Below are 25,079 nucleotides of genomic sequence, written 5' to 3' on the forward strand. Positions count from 1 at the left end.
TTTTAGTATTTATGTTCTTATGTCTAAATAACATGTTTATATTGGTACCTTTTGGTTTTCAGCTTTAGGCAGTTTCTACTGACTTAGCACAATGGAAAATAGGGATTTAACTCTCTTTCAGACACTTAAGGCTTCAACACTTATATGCACATTTCTTCTTCCCCTCCTTCTAATATAGGTATATCATAATTTTGGGTAAATCAATAGGCTGTATTTATTATTATGATTATTTTAATTATATTCACAGCTGAACCATTTATTTTACCTTTTATGCACTATTTTTTGTTTTACCTGGAATTTATTATTGTTTGGTTGAATCATTTGTTTCATTTTCCATATTTGGATCACTAATTCAACTTCACATTCTTCCCAGGTATATAAATATCTTCTCAATATGTTAAAATATATTAGATAATAACAGTAATCACAAACATTAATATAGTGCTTACTATATGCTAGGCACTATAAACACTCTCTATTAACTGATTTAATCATAACCCCTTTGAGGTATCTATAATCATTATCCTCATTTTACAGAGAAGGAAACAGATCCACAGAGAAGTAACTTGCCCTGGGTCACACTGCTAGTAAGTGGTGAAGCCAGAAGTAAAACCCAAGCAATTTGGCTCCAGAATATAGGTATTTATTTCAGCTGTTGAAAGAAGCTTCCTTTAGAGTCTTTGACCTGCTTGAAGTTGCTCTCTGTTTGATACTCATCCACTGACTTGGGGGTCTCCCTTTGGCATGATACTAGGAATTCCTTTCATGTCTCTCAAGTATTGGAGCTCTTGCTTTCTGGCTCTTTCCTGATTTATGCTTTCATTTTTAGAGAATATTTTCCAGTAGCTCTCTAGAAAGTATTGTGTGGAAAGTAAATTTTTTGAGACCTTGCATGTCCAGAAATATTTTTATTTTACCCTCAGTAATTTCATAGCTAATTCTAGATTGTAAGTCATTTTTACTCAGAAATTTTAAGCCATTCTTTTTACTTTTACTCTCCCATCTTTTCTTACTGGATGTAGTAGGCAGAATAATAACCGCCAAAGGTATCCACATCCTAATTCCTGAAACCCGTGAATATGTTACTTCACATGACAATAGGGACTTTGCAGATGTGATTAAGTTAAGGATTTTGAGATGGGGTGATTGTTCTGGGTTATCTGGGAGGGTCCAGTGTAATCACAGTGTCCTTATAAGTGAAAGAGGGAGGCAGAAGGGTCAGAGTCAAGGAGAGATTTGAAGATGCTACTCTGCTGACTTTGAAGATAGAGGAAGGGACCACGAACTTCTTAGAAGTCAGATAAGACAAGGAAATGGATTCTCCCTTATAGCCTCCAGAAGGAGTACATCCAACACATTGATTTTAGCCCAGTAAGACCTATTTTCAACTTCTGACCTCCAGAACTGTAAGATAATAAATTTGTGTTTTAAGTTTGTGGCAATTTGTTGCAGCAGCAATAGGAAACCATTACAGATTTTGGTACCTGGAAGTGGAATGATGCTGTAACAAATACCCAAAAATGTCAAATGGCTTTGGAATTTGGTAATGGATAGAAACTGTAAAAATTTTGAAGAGTATAATAGCAAGAGCCTAGAATTCCTCGAACAGACTGATAATAGAAATATGAATGTTAACTCTGCTAGAGGACTCAGAATGAAGTGAGGAGCACACTAGGAAAAAAGCTATATTGTTTTAGAGAATATTTCAATTATTATAAACAGACTATTGATAGAAATATGGGTGTTAATGGTGCTGCTGCTGAAGACTCAGAAGGAAATGAGGAACATGTTACTGGAAACTAGAGGAAAAGGACATCTCTGTTATACAGTGGCAGAAAGCTTAGCTGAATTTTGTCCTGTAGTTATGTGAAAAGCAGATTTGTCAATGATGAACTTGTATTTTTCTCTGAGGAGATTTTCAAGCAAAAGGTTGAAGATGTAGCCTGGTTTCTTCTTCCTGCTTATAGTAAAATATGAATGTTAAGAGATAGATTGGAGGAAGAACTGTTGAGCAAAAAGGAACTATACTTGATGTTTTGGGAAATTTTGGGGCTATCAAGATTCCAAAAGATGCTAAAATTAGTTTCACTGTAGGAAAGTATGCTCTTGAGAGAAAGTCAAGGGTGTGGATAGATGCTTATATATTTTTCTAGGTTTTTAGAAAAAAACCTAGGTATTTAGGCATTTAGCAGGATGAATAGGGTGGAATGCATTTAACATTTTTTTTTTTTTTGAACTGGAAGTCTCAATCTTTGCTGTTAATTTGATTGTTTAGTTTATTTACATTTAATGCAATTCCTGATATACTTGAATTTATATCCAGTTTTTTTTCTTTCTTTCTTTCTTTTTAAATTAATTAATTAATTATTTTGGCTGCATTGCGTCTTCGTTTCTGCGCATGGGCTCTCTCTAGTTGTGGCGAGCGGGGACTACTCTTTGTTGTGGTGCCCGGGTTTCTCATTGTGGTGGCTTCTCTTTGTTGTGGAGCATGGGCTCTAGGCACACAGGCTTCAGTAGTTGTGGCACGCAGGCTCAGTAGTTGTAGTTCGAGGGCTTAGTTGCTCCGTGGTTTGTGGGATCTTCCCGGACCAGGGCTTGAACCCATGTCCCCTGCATTGGCAGGCAGATTCTTAATCACTGCACCACCAGGGAAGTTCTATATCCACTTTTATTAGTTTTATATTTGAACTGTCTGTTTAATATTATTTTTACATTCCTTTCTTGACTTTCTTTTAGATTAGTCAGAATTTTAATTTTTATTTTGTTAACTTGCTTGTTATACATTCTTTTATTTGTTTCCCTAGATATTACAATATCCATTTTTAACTCATTATTACCTTGCCCCCTTCTCAGTAGATACTAAAACACCTTAATTCCATTTGCTGCATTTAAATTCTACACATATTTTAAACTTCACAAGGTATTACTGTTACTGTTTTTGCATAGTCAGTATTTACAGTATTGTAAAGTGGGATTTGAGAAAGTTCTTGAATCTTTGAGTTGCTGTCATTCACCATTACTTTTTCAAATTTTGCTTCTGCCTCATATTCTCCCTCTTTATCTTCTCAGACTACAATATGTTATTCCTTTTCACTGTGTTGTACATGTGATACGTCACATGCACTTGTGTTTATTTTATTTTAGAAAAAACTCTGTGGTCTGGTTTGGATATTTTCTGTTTGCTTGTCTTCTATTTCAGTAATTCTGTACTCTGCTATTAAACCTCTCTCAGTTCTTAATTTTAGATACTGAATTTTTCAGTTTTCATTTGATATCTTTATTATAAGTCCCATTTTCTCTAATGAAATTCTCCATCTTTTCTTCTAACTCCAAAGCGCTGTAGGACTGTTTCTTTTGAATTTTTTCCCTCTGGTTTTGGATATTCAGCCCTGTTTTTTGATAGGCAGAGGATTTCTTTTATTGTATCAAAACATGTATAAAGCATTGTAGAAGATCTAGATTATGATATCTTTCTCAATAGTGGATTCGTCTTTCCCTGAGCAGATAGAGTAGAAGATGAACATCTTTATCCAGTCAGTCACAATGTTATGCTGAATCAAGGCTGAGTTGAAGCCCTAATAATAGTCTACCTTTGGTTCACTCTGGCCATCTAGGATTTTCAGCTGAGAGCCCGGTTTGTCCTCTGTGGACCCTCCTCCTGATAGATGCCAACTCTGTCTTCTTACCAGACTACTAAAATTTTGCTTTGCTTTTCAGAGGCTATTCTGCTTAAGTGTTTAGTCTTCTGCCCATACAGCCCTAGAATTTGGCAGATGTCCTGAGGGGAAAATTGGCCATGTGTTTGAGTTCTGGTTTCTCTGTCACCCAACTGTAACCTTCTACTTGTTCAAAGCTGGATTTTCACCTTTTGCCACACCCAGAATTGGTAAATATGCCCAGTGTAAAAGTGGCTGCATACATCAACTTAAATCTTCAATGTTCTCTTGAGAGTCTTAGTACCTAACAAGCTTCCAGTACTTCCAAACAGATGATTTCAGTATTTCATCTGGCATTTATAATTATTCTTGGAAGAAACACTGGACTGCCACAAACTATTGTATGCCATCTGGAAATGACAGTGCCTCAAAAAGGTCTCCTTCACATACCATATGTATTGCCCATTTAAAGTGTGCATTCAATGGGTTTTAGTATATTCATGGAGTTGTGCACCCTTTTTCATAGTTTTAGAACATTTTCTTTCCCTCCCTACTCCGACTCATACCTTTTAGCTGTCACCACCCCCCACCCCCCAATTCCTTCCATTCCCCCTAGCTCTGGGCAACCAGTAGTCTTCTTTCTGTCTCAATAGGTTTGCCTGTTTTGGACATCTCATATAAATAGAATCATATAATATGTGGTCTTTTGTGACTGGCTTCTTTCATTTAGCATAGTATTTTCAAGATTCATCCATATTGTAGCATAAATCAGTACTTAATTTCTTGTTATGGCTGAATAATCTCTTGTATGGATATACCACATTTTAAAATTCATCATTAGTTGACAGACATTGCATTGGTTCTATTTTTGACTATTAAGAATAATGCTACTATGAACATTCCTGTACAAGTTTCATGTGGATAAGTGTTTTTATTTCTATTGGGTATGTACCTAGAAGTGGAACCATTGGGTCATATTATTCCTTTTGAGGAAGTATCAGACTGTTTTACAAAGTGACTGCACCATTTTACATTCCCACCTTTACTGTAGGAGGGTTCCAGTTTCTCCACTTCCTCACTAACACTTGTTATTATGTGTCCTTTTTTTTTTTTTATTATAGCCATCCTAATGGGTACATTTTTCTGATGACTAATGACTAATGATTTAAGTAGTTTTTTAAATGTCAGAATGCAAATTTTAATGTCATTTATTATTTTGCTACAAAATAATAATAAAAATACAAATAGGTACAAACAGAGCATTTTTAAAATTATAATCATCTTAGTGAATTTGAAGGGGTATCTCTTTGATTTGAATTTCAATATCCCTTATGACTAAAGATATTGAGACACTCTCATGTGCTTTTTTGGCCATTTGTATATCTTCTTTGGAGATATGTATATTCAGATTCTTGATCCATTTTTAATTGGATCATTTATCTTTTTATTGAGTTGTAAGAGTTCTTTATCTATTCTATACACAGGTCCCTTATCAGATATATAATTGCAAACATTTTCTCCCAGTCTTTGGGTTGTCTTTTCACTCTCTTTTTTTAAAGTACACCTTTTATATGTTTGTTTGTTTTGGCTGCGCCGCAGGGCATGTGAGATCTTAGTTCCCCAACCAGAGATCGAACCCATGTCCCCTGCAGTGGAAGCGCAGAGACCTAACCACTGGACCACCAGAGAATTCCCCCTGTGTTTTCACTTTCTTGATGGTATCCTTTTAAACACAAAGTTTTTAATTTTGATAAAGTCCAATTTACCTAATTTTTTCTTTGGTTGCTTGTGCTTTTGATTTTATATCTAAGCATCGACATATATATGCTACCAAATATAAAATACTTATCTAGTGGGAAGCAGCAGCATAGTACAGGGAGATCATATGGGTGCTTTGTGATGACCTAGAGGGGTGGGATAGGGAACGTGGGAGGGAGGCTCAAGAGGGAGGGGATATGGGGATATATGTATACATATAGCTGATTCACTTTGTTGTACAACAGAAACTAACACAGTATTGTGAAGCAATTAGTCTCCAATAAAGATCTATTAAAAAAAAAAAGAAATTATTGCCAAATCCAATGTCACAAAGATATACCCTTTTTAGCTAAAACTTAAGAACATTTAGGTGTTTTGATCCATTTTAAGTTTATTTTTTTAATATGGCATGAGGTAGGAGTCCAACCACATTTTTTTGCATGTGGATGTCCACTTGTCCTAGCACCATTTGTTGAAAAGACTGTTTTTCCCCTTTTAAATTGTTTTGACTCCTGTGTTGAATTATCAGTTTACCATAAATATGAGGATTTATTTCTCGATTCTTGGTTACATTCCGTTGAATTCTATCGTCTATACTTATGCCAATACCACACAGTTAATTGGAAAAAAAGCCTATTTTATTTATCTTTTTTAAAGAAAGAATTGACAGTAGATTGATGAGTGCAAAGTGAAAAGCAGAAGATATATTCTAAGTGAAGTGTTAATGAAATATGGCATACATAGAAAAGAATGCACAAATCATGTATGCAGCTTGTTGAGTTTTCACAGCTTATTCTTTTGTAACCAGCACACAGATAAAAACAAAACAAAATAAAACACCATAATATTATCAGAACCATAGAAAGAATGGCATGATACTTTTAATATTTATTTTTTTCTTGAAATAATAATGTAAAATTTAGGTGTTTAGTGGGAATCTTATATGTTGTATCATGTTAAAAATTATTAAAAACAAGTTTCTAAATATCTTGTTCCTGTCCTGCAATCCTGATCCTTTACATTGAATAAGCATGTGTTTTTCCAGGGATCAGTGTCTTTCAAGGATGTAACTGTAGACTTCAGCAGGGAGGAGTGGCAACAGTTGGACCTTGCTCAGAAAAGTCTATACAGGGATGTAATGCTGGAAAACTATTTCAACTTGATCTCAGTTGGTAAGCACAGCTCTGCTGGGTAAGGCTGTACCTAATTGAGTGTATTTTCTTTCTCAGTGGAATTTCTGAAATCTGTAATGTTTCTGAGGTACGTGGGACTTCTAAAGACCGCAGGACATCTGAAGTGTGTAATAGTTTTGTCCTTATTTTTTGTCCTATGTTCTTAACAATATTATGAATATACTTCTGTTCCCCATGAACTTTTCTGGAAAGTAAATGGAATATTTCATTGTATGACCTCTGAAATCAAGTATTCTATCATTTCCTGTTATTAGGGTGTCAAGTTCCCAAACCAGAAGTCATTTTCAGCTTGGAGCGGGGAGAAGAGCCATGTATGTTGGATGGTGAAATCTCAAGCCAGAGCTATCTAGGTGAGTAGGGAACAAAAAGCATAAGAGATAGTACGACCAAACTGCAGTTGTACTGGCAGAGGCTGACAACTTTGAAGTGCTACTAATATGATGTTTCTCAACATTCTGAACTTTTGGAACTGCATGGATAGAGTTGATATTTTCCCCTTGGACATCTAAATGCCATCCCCACTTCAGGCCCCGTCCAATATCAGTGTCTTCGTTGCTTGAATTTTTTTTTTTTTTTTAACACAGTTCCCTGTGCTATTCAGTAAGTCCTTGCTGGTTGTCTATTTAATTAAATTTAATTAATTAATTAATTAATTAATTAATTAATTAAAAAGCATCTTTATTGGAGTATAATTGCTTTACAATGGTGTGTTAGTTTCTGCTTTATAACAAAGTGAATCAGCTATACATATACATATATCCCCATATCTCCTCTCTCTTGCGTCTCCCTTCCACCCTCCCTATCCCACCCCTCTAGGTGGTCACAAAGCACTGAGCTGATCTCCCTGTGCTATGCAGCTGCTTCCCACTAGCTATCTGTTTTACATTTGGTAGTGTATATATGTCCATGCCACTCTCTTCATCCCACTTTGCTTGACTTTTTAGGAGGGATGTGCTACAATTACTGGTACATTGGATTTAGGATACTGCTTTTTTGCTTTTTCTCCCTTTTTATAGCATTTTTTATTCTTTTTACCTCCATCAAGGTCTTAAATCCTTTTCTTACATATTCAGGGGCTCATAGAGTTGTTTTTTTAAAAAATTACTGTGGGTCACACTCCTGCTGATTTCTTTTCATTTTTTTTCTTTTCCCTTAGTGCTTCAGAATTGTCATCTAGAGATGGCCTTATTATATCTTCTCCCATGCCTCTCCTCCAACTGTTGACTTTGAGGGTACCATTACCTACATTTGGGGACAGTTTTTTGCTGTATGTGACATTAGTAATTATGCTTCCTGACATTTTCTTCCTACCTGGCTAGTGTAACACAACACTCACTAGGTCTTTCTGATTAATTTATTAATTTTGATATTTTACAAAAAGTTTCTGTACCTTGTGTGCAGGAAATTGAGTAAATTACAGTCCTCAGTTTGTAGTCAATATATTCATCACTCTGTTTAAGCTTCCCTTCTTATTTTATTTCTTTCATAACTTTTTTCTTTTTTTTTTTTTGCCACACCCTGCAGCATGCAGGATCTTAGTTCTCTGACCAGGGATCGAACTGTGCCCCCGTGCAGTGGAAGCTCAGAGTCCTAACCACTGGACGGCCAGGGAATTCCCTATTTTACAATTTAAAAAATTATTTTATTTTATTTCTTTATTTATCCCTTTTAATCCTCACTCCCTACTTGTTTTTATTCTTCCCAGAGGCAACTGCTCTATTATATTTGATATGTTTGCAATCTATCCTTGAATTTGTGGGGTATTTATAAAATTTAAATTGTTGGTCATTTTAATTTATAGAAATGGTACTGTGCTGTATGTCCTACTCAGTTTCTTATTTTTTTCTCTCAGAACTAAATTGGTTCATGTTACAATGTGCTTTTCTAGTTCATTTCTTCTAATTGACGCATACATTCCATAGTGTGTATATATGCCACATTTACTTGTCCAGTTTTCTAGCTACTACAACTAGTACTGTAATAAATTTCTTCATGAACTATTCTTATAGGAAATGAGAATTTCTTGAGGAAGAGTAGTGGGATTGTTTTATTACTGAGTATACTAATACTTTATTTCACTAAGTATAAACATGTTGTTTTCTAGATTGGATGTATTAGTCTGCAATCCCCTGAACATACAAGGGCATCAGTTTCTCCACATCCCTGCCCATATTTTTAATAATTTCACATAAGGTGGCTAATCTGATGGATTTTAATTTCTAACTATTGTTTTAATTTGTGTTTCTCTAATAACAAAATATTTTGAACATCTTATCATGTACCTTGTAGTAGATTCTGACTTCATTTTTGGTATTTGACTGCTGACACCTTCTAAACTTCACCACTGTCTCTTCACCTTCTGCCCCACATCTGGGAAAACTGACAAGAAAGCCCAGGTGGTCTCTCCCTTGGTACTAGTGGGAAGTTGCACTCTATCAGTCAGCTTAGCCCCACATCCCAACCTTTTCACACCTTATTGGTATGTGTGTCAAATCATTACTCTTGACATTTGAACCAAATTTGGGGTGGGAGTCCATTCCTCCTCCACAGGTGACTTCACAGTTGGTGTAGTAAGCAGGATCTTTAGACGATGACCACCACCAAGGGGTCTTTCTTCTCTTGTTCTGTGGCTTTACTGTTCTCTGGTGAGTACACACTTTGAGCTGTGCTACTTTATGCTACATTTGCTGAGTCCCACAAGTCTCTGTCATATTTTTTTTTTCTCTGTGGGTGGGTGAGGATATAGTTATTCTCTCAGAGTATACTTAATAAGTGGAAATAAGAATCAGAGTAAATAATCACATTTATATGTATATTTTGTAGGCTGATTAGCAATAAGTGAAATTGAAATAAAAATGACAAACATAAAAACAGCAAAAAACAAATAACAATTAAAACGATGATGGCAGGTACATTGAGAAACAGGTACAATGCTGAAAGCTCTGTAAGTTTAGCCAAATCTTTCTGGAAAGAACTCTGGAAACATATAATAAGTGATATTAAACTGAACATGCTTCCTGCCCTGGAAATTCTACTTTGGGGACATACTCCAAGAATGTAAGCAAAAGAAAAGTCAAGAAGTTGACACAAAGATGTTTATGGCTACACTATGTATGAGGATAAACTAAACAACCCAAATGGTCCAAACAGAGGAAAAAACTACCATAGCTATAAAAAAAATTATAAGTATAGGAAGTACTAATATACAGAAATGTACTATGAAATGTTATGTGAAAGAAGCAAAAACAAATAATCTATCAACACAGTTTAAATACATATAATGTACACACAGACCTTAGCAGTGTTCATAAGATTTTAAACAATATAAATAAATTATAATGCTCTGTCATATTTTTAACCAATTGAAGTTGGAAGTTATTGGCATTATGGGACATATGTAAAGGACAACGCCTTCCTTAAAGTGACCTAGACCTATCTATGTGTCTCAGATTGAATCATGTGTCTCAATTCTGGCATAAGCCATGACTGACTCCAGAATCGTGAACAAGTCTTAACCTGTCACTGTTGGTTGTGTGTCTCAAGGAGGCATTGGCCCCCATTGTATACAGCTTTCAGGGGAACAACTGATACCTTACACATATAAGGGCCCATCAGGTGGCTGCTTGTGTGGAGGAAGAGCAGTTACAATGCAGCATGCTGACAGCAGATGGCGCACCTTTCAAAATTTTGTCATATTTTATTGTGCTTTTTGCTTTTCCCTGTGACTCATCTTCTCAAACAATTCTTTATGCTCTTTCTACGAATTTTTCTCTTTTAGAAAATATCAGTTAGATGCCCTCCTCCTTTTACTTTCCAGTGATATCACCAAAATCATGTCTGTATTTACTTATGCCCGGATTATTCTAACCCTATTTGGATGTGCTGTTTCCTTTTTTTTTAAACTTTTTTTCTTAGATGCTGATTAAAATATTCTGCTTATCTTGTCATAGCTATATGGTGCAAAATATTATCTAACATATGACAAATTCCTCTCTCAATGGGTTTATAAACTAAAGGAAGAACATGCCTCATGTTTGCAATTCACATTTATCTCTGTTTAGTTTCCATAATCATGTTTACTTTGTTTTAACATTTTCTTTAATGATCCCCCTGCATCTGACCCTTTATTTTCTAACCTATCTGCCTATTCAGATAATCCACATACTTATGCTTTGCTCTCAGGTTTCACTTACTCCTTGAATTGGACCTAACTATTACAGCATACATTGCTTTTTCCCTTTTCTAATTCTCCAACCCCCAGAAATTCAGAGAAAACGACATTAATTTGTGTGATAACTTGAGTCTTTTACCTCATTTTAAAAATGTTTCCTTAGAGAATAGTTAGTGAAATTAACTTCCTTAATTTATGTGATAGGCAGAGGAGGTTATTTTGTGCTGTTTCAGAGGGATTTGAAAATTTTTCTGCTAGGAGTAATTCAAAGGGCCAATAATTGTAATTAGAAAGGGAAGATAACTGCAAGAAATGTTTAAAATTTCAGGCTTTGAGCATTAAGCATTTGTTATTGTACAAATCTATGCCGATTAAATATGACTATGAAAGGCTCAGAAATATCTGTGTTTGTTTTTAAGTTACAAGAAAAGAGAGCCCTCCTAGAGTTGTGCTGAGATTTGAGATTCATTTTCAGAGCATAGAACCCTAAATGATCCATGAAGAAAATGAGTTTTGAATAGGAACAGAGGATCAGAAAAAGGAAGCTTAATGGGGCAAAGGAACAGAATATATGTTTGGATTCAGTAATAAAATAGACTTTAGTGACTGGTGGAAAGATAGCTTGCATACATTCATTTTATTGGCCTGAATTATGACTCTGTATTTTATTGAATGAGTAATTCAATGTGTGACAGAGGAATTATGGATAAACTTTTTACCACAGGAGCAAATTTTTTACATTGAACATTGTTGGTAATAATGTAAATGTTGTCAGGCGTAGCAATGGGTTTATAAGCTAAAGAAAGTGAAAGGTTGCAAAAGATGAAAATCCGTTTTTAGAAATCAGTATTAGAGGTCCTCAGGATTAATGAAAGCCATTAATGTGCGTGAGCAAAAATGTAATATAAAAATTAAAGAATGTGTCTGGGGACATTACAAGGCCCTAGAGATAGAATGAAATGGATATGAGGTTAGACTGTGTCTATATTCAAGAATAATCTAATTTTTACTTAAATATTTACTGAGAATCTACTATGTCTTACACACTATTCCAGAATTTGGAATATTAGTGATTCTTATTCTGGGCAAGAATGGTATATTGGAGTAAAACTAAGCCCCTGTCACTGAGAGACCCCCAAGAAACAGTGACTTAGAGAATATAAACATTGACCCATCACATGACAGTTCCAAAGTGAGTGGTCCAGGTCTGCCAGGCCACTCTGCTTCCAATGACTATTTAGGGACAGACTTTCTAGAAAGTCATTGCACCATCATCTCCTAGAGCAGGGGTCAGCAAACATCTTCTGTAAAGGCCCAGAAGTAAATATTTCAGGCTTTGTGAGGCATGTGATTGCTGTCATAATTACTCAATTTTGTTTTGAAGCCCCAAAGCATCTATAGACAGTACATCAATGAATGGATGTGGCTGTGTTCCAATAAGAACTTTATGGACATGGAAATTTGAATTTCATATAATTTTCATGTACCATGAAGTATTACTCTTCTTTTGTTTTTCAACCATTCAAAACTGTAAAATCCTTTCTTAGCTTTTGGGTAGAGGCCTGGATTTAGCCTGAGGGCTGTAGTTTTCTGATCTCTGCCTTGCGCATTGCCAGCTGCAAGTCTGGAATATAGCCAGTGGGAAGAGAAGAGGGTTTTGGGAGACACACCCACTTCCTTAAGACCTTGGCCTGATTACAACAAATATAATTTTTACTCCCATTTGATTGGTGATAACTGAATTACTTGGCTTTACCTAATGACAAATGAGGCTTTACAGACCTATTGTTTTGAGGTAGACACATGCTTGGCTACAAGCTTAATACTGTTGAAGGAAGGGGACAGATTTTGATGGACAACTTTCAGTCTCTGCTTCAGAGTTGGCCCTTTTTGCTGTTATATTCTTTCTATTAGATGCATGTATGTGCACCCCAAACAGGACATAAAGAATTGAATCATATACATACATTTATTGTTTGTAATGGTAAAGCTAATTCAGGATGACTGAGGCTACAATAGTTTTCTAAACATAAATAAGTTGGTATTTAAGGCAGAGTGGTTAATAGGGAAAAGAGAAAGCAGGGATATTAGGATTTATAGATGAAGGATAGTAAGAATCTAGACTCAGAAACACTTCTTTTTAGCCACATAGTTTGTCATTTTGTTCCTCTGACACCTTATTATGTCGTTCTGCTACATGCACAGAACTGATATACTTCAGTTTGAATCTCATCTTCCCCAATTACTAAACATTTGATTTGGACACACTATTTAACTCTTCTGTGGCTCAGTTTCCTCATCTGTAAAATAGGGACAATAATAACACCAATAGCAAAAGGTTGTGATGATGTTTAAATGAGTTAGAACTTGGAAAAATGCCTGGCAAATCTAAATGCTATTGTTTATCAGACAGTAAATGTAATGTTAATGCTTATTTTATTATTGCATATTATTATATATAAAGAGATTACTACACATATATTTATTCATATTTTTTATATTTATCTATATTTATTATTATGTTTATATAAACCTCTTTCATTTCTCTGTGTTCACCCTGCATCCACTCTATGTATCATCCCTTCTGTGTTCTGCTAACTGTTCTTTGTGTGTTTTATTTTATTTTTTTTTTTAGATCAGGGTATTGGTTTTGAAACGTCACAACAGGGAATGTCTGAAGAAGTTTCAATCCAGTTTGAGAAAATTAATCTCTTCACAAGAGATGACCTGTATTCCATTTTAGAAGAATTGTGGCAAGATGATGAACAGACAGGGAGATGTGAGGAAAACCAGAACAAATATTTAAGTCATGTTGCCTTCATCAACAAGGATACACTAACTAATGAGGGAGACTGTGAATATGATAAAGACATTAGGAAAATATTTCATGTAAACACATACCTTGTTCCTTCAAGAAAAAGACTCCATAACTATGACTCATTTCAAAAGAGTTTGAAGCCTATTGTAAGCCTGTGTAATTATAATAGAAACAATGCAACAGAAAATTTTGATAAGATTATTGGATATGATATCTTTACTCATATGAATTCTCATACAGAAATGAATGCTTGTGAATATAATCAATGTAAGAAACTTCTGAGTCATAAGCAAACTCTCATTCAACATCAAAAATTTCATGGGGAGAACCTCTATTTATTTTCTGATTGTGTAAAACTTTCCACCCATAAGTCACACCTTTTTGTGCATCAAAGGATTTATACTGAAGAGAAACATCATGAGTGCAGCAAATGTGAAACAGCCTTCACTCGGAAGTCCCAATTTGCTGTACCTCAGGTTTATACAAGAGAGAAACCCTATATATGCACTGAATACGGGAAGGACTTTTCCCTCAATTCAAACCATGAGAAAACTCCTCACACTGAGGACACTGATTGTAAATGCAGTCCACATGGAAAAGCCTTTATCCAAAAGTCAGATCTGTTCAGACACCAGAGAATTCATACTGGAGGGAAAAAAACCTATAATTATAATGAATGTGGGAAAAATGTCTCTCAGAATTCAAACCTCAATATACATAAAAAAGTTCATACTGGCGAGAAACACTTTGAATGTACTGAATGTGGGAAAGCTTTCACAAGGAAATCAACACTAAATATGCATCAGAAAATTCATACAGGAGAAAAACCCTATGTATGTACTGAATGTGGGAAAGCCTTTATCCGGAAGTCACATTTTATTACACATGAGAGAATTCATACCGGAGAGAAACCTTATGAATGCAGTGACTGTGGGAAGTCCTTTATAAAGAAGTCACAGCTCCATGTGCATCAGCGAATTCACACAGGGGAGAATCCCTTTATATGTTCAGAATGTGGGAAGGTCTTCACCCACAAGACAAATCTCATTATACACCAGAAAATTCATACTGGTGAGAGACCCTATATATGTACTGAATGTGGGAAGGCCTTTACTGATAGGTCAAATCTCATTAAACACCAAAAAATTCATACTGGAGAGAAACCCTATAAATGCAGCGACTGTGGAAAATCATTCACCTGGAAGTCACGACTCAGGATACATCAGAAATGTCATACTGGAGAGAGACATTATGAATGCAGTGAATGTGGGAAAGCATTTATTCAGAAGTCAACACTGAGTATGCACCAGAGAATTCATAAAGGAGAAAAACCCTATGTTTGCACTGAATGTGGGAAGGCCTTCTTCCATAAGTCACATTTTATTACACATGAGAGAATTCATACTGGAGAGAAACCTTACGAATGCAGTGATTGTGGGAAATCCTTCACAAAGAAATCACAGCTTCATGTACATCAGCAAATTCACACAGGAGAGAAACCCTACAGATGTGCTGAATGTGGAAAGGCTTTTACTGACAGATCAAATCTCTTTACACACCAGAAAATTCATACTGGTGAGAAACCCTATAAATGTAATGACTGTGGAAAAGCCTTCACTCGGAAGTCAGGCCTCCATATACATCAGCAGTCTCATACTGGAGAAAGACATTATGAGTGCAGTGAATGTGGGAAAGCCTTTGCAAGAAAATCAACACTAATTATGCATCAGAGAATTCATACAGGAGAGAAACCTTATATTTGTACTGAATGTGGGAAGTCCTTCATCCAGAAGTCACACTTAAATCGACATCGGAGAATTCATACTGGAGAGAAGCCCTATGAATGCAGTGACTGTGGGAAGACCTTTATTAAGAAGTCACAACTCCTTGAACATCATCGAATTCACACAGGAGAGAAACCATATATGTGTGCTGAATGTGGAAAGGCCTTCACCATCAGATCAAATCTTATTAAACACCAGAAAATTCATACTAAACAGAAACCCTATAAATGTAGTGACTTTAGGAAAGCCTTCAACTAGAAAGCACAACTCAGTATACATCATAAATCTGATACTGGGGAAGTAGAATGCTCAGTGCCACAATCATGGTGTGGGGATAAAAGTTTTGAGGAGCTATAGCTTGACTAAGAAGCAAGAGGTAACCAAAGTCACTTTATCTAGTCAGAAGTATGAATATCTGGATCTCATAGCTGACGTCCAGTTTTATACATATGGGGAGACACTCTGGAGAAAGTGTTTAAGCAGTGTTTAATGGCCATGCTTGGTTACTTGGGATTGTCAAGCCCCTGCAAATAATAATACATATGGAAGGAGATAACTTGGCAATCTTTCTTGTTTTACATTTTGGATAAGCAGCTTCATAAGTCAGGGCTGTTGAGTTTTTCATGCCCTGCATAGCAAAAATATTCAATGTTGACCAAAGGAATTTCTTAATGAACAGTGTTCTTAGAACAGTTTCTTAGAACAGTGTTCTAAGAAAAATTTTCATAGTCCAAGCACCCTAAGGACACTGAAATCAAGGCAACAGTATAGACAATTCAGGTCTATAATGAAGAAAAGCTAGAAGTTTTTGTGAAAATTGACATTAAAGGCACAAAGAAGGACTCTACTTTTTTTTTCTTTGGGAAGTCAGTATTATTTATTGTTTATAATGTTTATCAGTGTGTGGAAATTTGGATTAGTAAATTTAAAATTTACAGTTTGACTTTGAGATTGGCAAATCAGAACCACAGACTTACCTGAATATTCACAGGCATCTTTAGGTAACCAATATGTTCCCTCGTTTACTAATTCCCTGCCATGGCAGCAGATAACTCATGCCCAAGAGGTATAAAGTGCTCCCAGCCTATATCCCAAAAGTTATCAGTGATGTAAGCAGCACCCCATAGACTACCTGTCACACTAGAACTGGCCCTGAGATCATGGAATTTAGCACTCTGCTAAATCTGTAGCACAGATTTAGCACTCTGGATTCTCAGCATCTTCCACAGAAACCCCTACTTTTTACTGATTTCTGTTTGAAAAAGAGACAAATTAAGAAAATGAGTTTTAAAACCTAGAATTCTTTCCTTCCAATTTTGTTAATGCATTCTCTACATATTTATTATTACATACTAGGTTATTATGAGGCAATTGTCTTGAATTTGAACTTGTATTCTTAGAAGATAGTTGCACATTTGGAGGAGTACTCCTATTTCCTTTCAATCTCTACAAATTAATCAATTGTGTTTCAAATCCTCTGTATTCTTAAACTTTTTTTGATCTTTTATTCTATCAGATACTAAAAGAATGTGTGTACTAATCTCCCAGAATAATTGTGAATTTGTCTCTCTTTTAGAGCTACCAGTTTTTGTTTTATATATTTTAAGTCTTTGTCTTTACATACATTCATATTTAGAATTGTTATACTCTTTCTGGTTAGTTGAAACTTCATCATTATAAAATGTCTGTTTTTATCTCTAGTGGTGCTTTTTGTCTCAAAATTTACTATGTAAGATATTAGTACAATATGCATACTTTACATATTAAAGGTTAATGTAAATTAGTACACCACTTTCTGTATAAGGTGGAGAGTTAGAACATTAACTTTATTTCCTTCTTGACTTATATGGTATTGGTAGCATGCATTTTAATTCTGAATGTAGTTGACACACTCAATCATTACTGTTTCAGAGTCAATATGCATTTAAATTAATCCATATATTTGCCCTTTTTGTTACTTTTTTCCCTTCTTGCTCTTGAATTTTCCTTCTAGAATCATTTTTTTTTCTGACTGAAGAACACTTTTTAGTATTTCTTTTAGTGTATATTTGCTAGTGACAAATTGTTTTCATTTGTTGGAAAATGTCTTAATTTTGCCTTCATTTTTAAAGGATGTTTTTACTGAGTATAGAATTCTAAGTTGGCAGTTATTTTCTATTAGTATTTTGAGATATTTTGTTATGATTTGTATTTCATTGTTTTGTTGAAAAGTAAGCTTTCAATCCAGTGTCCTTTGAAGGTTATGTTCTTTTTAAAATTCTTCTTTTCTCTCACTCCTTTAAAATCTATGTCTTTGTCTTAGGCTGTCAACAGTTGGACAGTGATATGCTTAGGTATGATGTTCTATGTATTTATCCTGCTTGGGGTTTGCAGTGTTTTTAAAATCTGGAGCTTAATGGTTTTTTTCTTTGGGTTTTTTTTTTTTTTTTGCACATTTGGGGAAATTTCTAGCTATTATTTATTCAAATTATGCATTTACTTCATTATGTTCCTCCCCTTCTCCTAGTGATGACCCCATTGTCTAGATCCCAATAGTATTTTTCTGTTGACTATTGTTTCTTTTGAGTTTTGGTGATGTCTTGTTTTCTCATATACCTGGTGATTTTAAATGAACTGCTTAGACACTATATATTAAAAATTGTAGATATGATTAGATTGTCTGGATGATATCTTTCAGAGAGGATTTCCTTTGCTTCTAACAGGGGACCAGCCTAGGAACATGAGCAATCCCTGATTGCCTTCATCCAATCATGTACTGAGATTATTCGAAACTGGGCTGCAGTCCCTGTGAAGGCTTGTCTATTTTTTATCACTCTTATTCTTAGGGAATACCCTCAAGACTTAGGACTTTGGGAGATTTATCAGGCCCCTCCTCCTTAGAGGGAACTTAATTCTACTATTTGTCCCTTTAGTCCCATAAGTTTGTCAAAAAACTGTCTTAAGCTTCTCTTGCCCAGTATTTGCTTTAAGAATTAGCAAACACCTCTTTTTAATAAATAGTTCCAAATTCCAGAGGTTATGTCTTTAATCTTATTCTTGCAGTTTCTCACTTCCTTGGTGCTGTCACAAAGCTAAACGTATTTAATATTTTCTTCCACCTTTTTTAGTTCTCAGAGGGAGTACTGGTACAGACCACCTACATTGCCATTAACAGAAGTTTTCGATTCACTGAGATAGCTGTTGCTACTTAAGGAATGCAGAGTCCAGAAATATATTTTTTTTAATTACCAAAACTCTCCAAACTTTCCAAAAAATGAAAGTGCTCTGATTTGCAACATGACTTTATTCCCAATTTTTGTTGCTAAAAGTTAAGGCATTCACTCTTTTGTTAAACACTTTATAAACTTTGATACATATGAGAAAATTACTTCTGGTAGTGTGAAATTTTATTACGGTAGCTGCCAAACTTTAGCAAAAGGAGGAGATTGACTAAGAGCCTCTCAGATTCCTTCTTTGATAGTATGCCCCCCCCCACCCCTTTGGATAATTAATAGAAAATTAAGTTAATGAAAACTGGTGTTAAGAGCCCAGCGGTTTGATTCTCAACTTTTTTATTCTCAGGTACATTTAAAAAAATACAATTCTACATTACCAAGCCAAAAAAAAAAAAAAGATACTTTACTTTTCGTAAACACACAATTAATCTCTAGGAGAAAGGAAGAGTGTTTTGTGGACCTCCATGTATCTCAAGGGATACTTGGGATTTGACTGAGGAATGGATGGTGGAAAATTATCAGTGGAATATGAGAGCTAAATCTTAAGTAGGTAAACCCCAAGGTCAGTATAAATTAATTGGGGGAAATGTGGAGTATAGACTTGACTTGGGAAAGTAGTGTGAGTTAGCCATATCTTTTTTTTTTTAACATCTCTATTGAAGTATAATTGTTTACAATGGTGTGTTAGTTTCTGCTATATAACAAAGTGAATCAGCTATATATATACATATATCCCCATATCTCCTCTCTCTTGCCTTTCCCTCCCCACTCCCTATCCCACTCCTCTAGGTGGACACAAAACACTGAGCCGATCTCCCTGTGCTATGCGGCTGCTTCCCACTAGCTATCTGTTTTACTTTTGGTAGTGTATATATGTCCATGCCACTCCCTCACTTCATCCCAGCTTACCCTTCCCCCTCCTCATGTCTTCAAGTCCATTCTCTACAGCTGTATATTTTTATGACAGCACTATAATACAGTTCACTTGTATTTAGAGCAAAACTATTTTAAGACAGTTTTACAATATAAATTTTTAAATTAAAAATGCACTTTATATTAATTTTTCAAAAAGGAATCTTGTTCTGTGAATTCAGTAAATGTAAGAAAACGGTCACTCGGACCAGTATTTAATTATACATCAGGTAATTCATAGGGGAGAGTACTTCTTTGATTAAATGTGGGTAGGGCTGCATTCACAAATCATACTTCATTACAGAAACTCATTTTGGAGAGAAGAACCTATAAAAGCAGTCACTAGAAAACACTACACCTGGAAGTTATCAGAAAATTTCTGCTAGAGGAAGAAAAATGCACTAAATATGGGAATAAGTTCATTCAGAAATCAGTTTTCAGTATTCTGTATTTATACACAAGTAAAATTGTGTATTTCTTAAAAGTGAGAAAGTATTCTTACACAAGTCAGAATTATAAATTATTAATTACAAGTTATTCATACTACAGAGAGGCCCTATGATATTGTATATTGTATGTTATATGTCAAAAAGTCTTTGTCCATGAGTTACACCTTACTGGACATCAGATAAATAATTGAGAAAAATAAGTCTTCTAAGAATACATCATTTTCTTAAAATGTCACAAAATTCATAGTGGGAGGAAACTATATATTTGATACAGTGGAAGAAGCCTTCCTATAGAAGCAAATTCCTCAAGAAATATGATTCATCTTGTTTATTGCTTTAATTTCATGCCCATGTCTCTAGAACCAGTGGGGACAAATAGGTCAGTCCAAAAATCGCCTTTCTTTTAATTAAAAAAAATACTTAAAGACACATATGTGCACACACATAAAACTTTGTATAAATGTGACTTATATTTTATCTCTTGAATTTTGTACTTTCTCCACTCTCAGCAACTCCAGCCATCAACAGTCTGTCAACAGATAAGCAATGCTGATGCACTTCTTTTATTTTTCTTTATACTCATAACCATATATAGACACATTAATATGCTATCTGTGCACACATATATGAGTGTGTGTTTCAATTGTCTTAATATGGGATTATACACACATTTTTGCATCTTTTGCACTCAACAGTACTTTTAACCAGCTGAAGAGTCCATGGTGTAGACATGCCATAATTTGTTCAACCACTTTGCCACCGTTTATTGACATTTTTGTCACTAGGAAAAATGATCTGATAAACATCTTCAAGAGGTGACATAGCATAATAGGTTAGTGGACAAGCATAATCATGTCCTTACCTACTGGAGCTTTTTTTTTCCCCCCTGTAAGAGTGAGATTGATGGATTGAATTGTGTTTTCTTATTTTAATATATGTTGCCAGATTTCTCTGGAATAAGACTAGCGTTTCATATTTCTAACATTAGTATAAAAATGTGCCGTTCCCCTGTATTAAAAGTAGCTGTTACTCTTTAACCTTGAGGAGTTTTATGATTTCAAAGTGATAGTTTTATTTTAATTGACATGACCTCTTTAAAAGTTCCTTGGCCACTTTGCTAATGTGCAAAGTTGCCTTTATAAACCATCCTAAATTTTTCTTTTTGGATTGTCTTGTCAATTTGTAACAGCTTTTTATGTTCTAAAGGTAGTAACTCCTTTAAAAAAAAAAAGCCTATTGTTTGTCTCTTGACTTTGTATATGCTATTTTCCCATTCACGTCTTATTTTTTACATGTTTAAATATGCCCATCTATTCTTCCACAGTTTCTGAATTTCTAGTCTTAGTTAAGCTTCACATATTATAAGATTTTTAAGTGTTTGTGAGGTTTTTTTGTATACTTTGTATATCTTTTTTCTTGGATATGGATAGTCACTTTCACAGTTGTAGACACTGTTGGTTTGCTGAGCAATTCCAATACTCCTCTCTCACTGCTTACTCCATTAGCATCTTTTGAAGCTGGTAGTGGCCAAGTGAACTGACTCAGGCCAGGAGAAGCAAAACACTGGTAGTTCTGGGAAAACCTTTGCTTTCCTAAAGAAAAGGACAGACTTAGCTGCTGTCATCAATTTACCCTTTCTTCCTTTTACATGATGCCTGGGGCAGAGGCAACATTTTCTCATAGGGGAGAGACCAAAAGAATCAGAGACATGTCCTGACATATATTTAATCAACACTAGCAGCAAGTTACCTTCTGACTTTTGCTATGTGATAAAAATAGACATGCTTTGTATAAACCATTCTATTTTAGATTTCTCTTGCATGGGAGATTATGCCTGAATTTATTCAGGCATCAAAATTTATAAAGTAGTCCATCTTTTCTCTATTAAAATAAATAGAAAAGATTTTTTAAAACCCCAGTAAACTAGATACCCCACAGAAACCAAAATGAAGTAGACAGATACCAAAATTAAACAAGATGTGTAATGAGTAAAAACAACCACAGATACTGGGTCAATCAATAGGACCAGAAGAGAATACTACCAAGAGTAAATGATTTCCTAGCAACACATACTTGATCAAAATTGAAAAAGAAAAAACTGAAAAAAGTCAATAATCATAAAAAATTGTTAATGCCATTATAGAGCAACCATTTAAAATGTACCGGGACCATAGGAAAATACTTCTTAGATAGGACACACAAATAATGAACTATAAAAGAAAAAATGTTAAGTTTGACTTTTCAAAATTAAAAACTTGTCCTTTGAAAGGCACTGTTAAGAAAATGAAATGGCAAGATACAGAATGGGAGAGAATATTTGCAGTAGACATCTGACAAAAGATTTGTATTCTGAAAATATAAAGAAATTTACAACCCAATTGTAAAAAGGCAGATAACCGCACCCCCCCACACACAAATAGCAGCAAATTCAAATAGAGATCATTCATGAAAAAGATATGAAATAGCCAATAAGGACAAGAAAGGATTTTCAACGTTAGCCATCAGGGAAATACAAATTAAAATCACGAGACACCTCTATACACTCATTAAAAACACTAAAAAGGATTGACATCATGTGTTGAAAGATGTGGAGCAACTGGAACTCATACATGGCAAATGGGAATATAAAATGACACAAACACTGTAAAATAGTTTGGCAAATTCTTAACAGTTAAACATACAACTACTATACAACAGAGCCATCCCATTCCTATATTTAACCCAAGAGAAATAAAAACTTATGTCCATACAAAGACTTGTACATGAATGTTGATATCAGTTTTATTCATAATAGCTTCAAACTGGAAATAACCCACATGTCCATCATCAAGTGAATGGATAGTCAAAATGTGGTATATTCATAAATGAATACTACAATACTATTCAGCAATGAAAAGGATGGACTACTGATATACGTAACAACATAAATGAATTTCAAAGGCATTCTGAGTAAAAGAAGCAGACACAAATGAGTATTGTATACTGAATGGTTGCAATTATACGAAATTCTAGAAATGAAAACTAACATATAGTGAAGTGACAAAAATCACATCAGTGGTTGCCTGGGGCTAGGGGCAGAGGGAGGGATGGCCAGCAAATGGGTACAAGAAATCTTTTGGGGATGATGAAAATGTTCTGTATTTTTATTGTGTTGGTGTACGCAACTGTCAAAATGCATTGAATTCAACACAATGGGTGCAGTTTATTGTATGTAAATTATATCAATAAAGTTGATTTAAAAAAATAACATGAAAAGATGGACTTACATATGAATTTAGCTCACGTTTAAAGACAAGATAATTTTATTCAAATCTTCCAAGTCCTAGAGAAAGATAGCGTTTCCCAGTACATTTTACTATTTTCACTGCACCATTGTGGTTTAAGAATATGCCATCACTATACAACCATCATAGTAAATACAATACAAAAATAATTATTGACTCATGTCATGTATGACTACACATGCATTTTAGCAAATAGAATCTTGCAGTATATAAAATGAAAACTAGTAGTTATTTTAATTTTAAAATTCAACAGTGATGGAATATCAAGAAATTAGAATAAGTAATTAAATTAAAAGAGAAAAGCAATATGTTGATATCAATATTTACTGTAAAGTGATTAGTTCATCATTCTTTACTAATAGGCATAGTAGAAAACTACTTAAATATAGTTATTCTCTAATAGCAACAACAAATATTTTAAATGGAAATAGTTGAATTAAAATCAGTAATTAGAGATTTCCACTGGTACCATTATTGTTTAACATACTATTAGAAAATATGATGTATGAAATAAGATGAAAAATGCAAGTATTGATACAAACATTGGAAACAGAATTAAGAATAAATTTTAGTGGCAGGAGGGTTTTAAAACAGCAGACATGGCATTTAATTCTATGAGAAAATGTGATTCATTTTTTATTACTGATAATATATGCACCAGCCTAAAATATTTAAAACATTACAAAAGAAAGTGCAGGTAAATGCTACCTCCACTATTTCATGGTCCCCACATCCCTCTGCCGATTATAATCTTTGAAAATGTAAGCAGAAAATAGGCATGGCTTGTTAATTAGTCTAGATATTAGAACCCGTATATCTGTATCACTTATTTTTAAAATCTTACTTGTATATATCCTATATATACATTAATAATGGGTGTACCATTATTATTTACCCCATCACATTCTGATGGGCATTTGTTTGTATCTAGTATTTTTATATGTCAGAAAGTGTATAGTTTTTCATGAAGAGAATTTCCAGGTTGGGGATATTTTAAACTTATACATCATAGAACTTAAAAGATTGTCAAATTTTTCTGACAGTTTGATAAGTGAAACAGGTAACTATATATATATTTTTAAATTATATTTTCATATGAATGTGGTAGAATTTTGTGTGTTTAGAAGCCATTTTATTTCTTTTACTATGAACTGCCTACTTATTTTCTTTGCCCATTGTTTTACTGTCTTATTGTTTCTTTGTTTGTTCTATATACTTAGGAAATGATCCCTTTGTCATATACCATGCATATGGTTCTTACTAATCTGTCATTTCTCTATTGATTTTCCTTGTGATACATTCAGCTATACGTTTTTTTCTTTCAAATTTTATTTTGATATAATTTCAGATTTAAAGAAAATTTGAAAGAACATTACAAAATTCTCATATATCCTTTACCCAGATTCACTGAATGTTAATATTTAACTACCTTTACTTCAACTCTTTCCCCATTAAAATATGCATACGTCCACAAACACACACATACACACGTCATTTTTTGAACCTTTGAGAGTATATTGAAGATATCATTCCTCTTTATCCCAAATTTTTCAATTTTTATTTTCTAAAAACAAGGACATTCTCTTATATAACCACAGCACAATTACCAAAACAGGAATTAATACGGATTCAATGCTATTACCTAATCCACAGACTTTATTCAGATTTTACTACTTCATCAAATAACATACTTAATTGCTAAAGCAAACACTAGTTTATGTTTTACATTGTTATCATGTCTTTTTTTTTTTAACATCTTTATTGGAGTATAATTGCTTTACAATGGTGTGTTAGTTTCTGCTTTATAACAAAGTGAATCAGTTACTGTATTTGATTTTC

General features: G+C 34.3%; 1 protein-coding gene across 1 annotated transcript in view; it reads left to right on the forward strand.

Annotated features, from left to right (window-relative positions):
* ZNF484 (zinc finger protein 484) overlaps positions 1-16,710 on the forward strand; it is a 28,390-nt gene extending 11,680 nt beyond the window's left edge. Inside the window, exons 3-5 of the mRNA XM_068553214.1 lie at positions 6,460-6,586; positions 6,862-6,957; positions 13,414-16,710. Of these exons, the coding sequence (XP_068409315.1) occupies positions 6,460-6,586; positions 6,862-6,957; positions 13,414-15,638 (2,448 nt within the window). The 3' untranslated portion in view covers positions 15,639-16,710. The remainder of the gene's footprint in view (positions 1-6,459; positions 6,587-6,861; positions 6,958-13,413) is intronic.
* The last annotated feature ends 8,369 nt before the right edge of the window (positions 16,711-25,079 follow it).

The sequence above is a fragment of the Eschrichtius robustus genome, chromosome 10 (genome assembly GCF_028021215.1).
Source record: "Eschrichtius robustus isolate mEscRob2 chromosome 10, mEscRob2.pri, whole genome shotgun sequence".
Lineage (NCBI taxonomy): Eukaryota > Metazoa > Chordata > Mammalia > Artiodactyla > Eschrichtiidae > Eschrichtius > Eschrichtius robustus.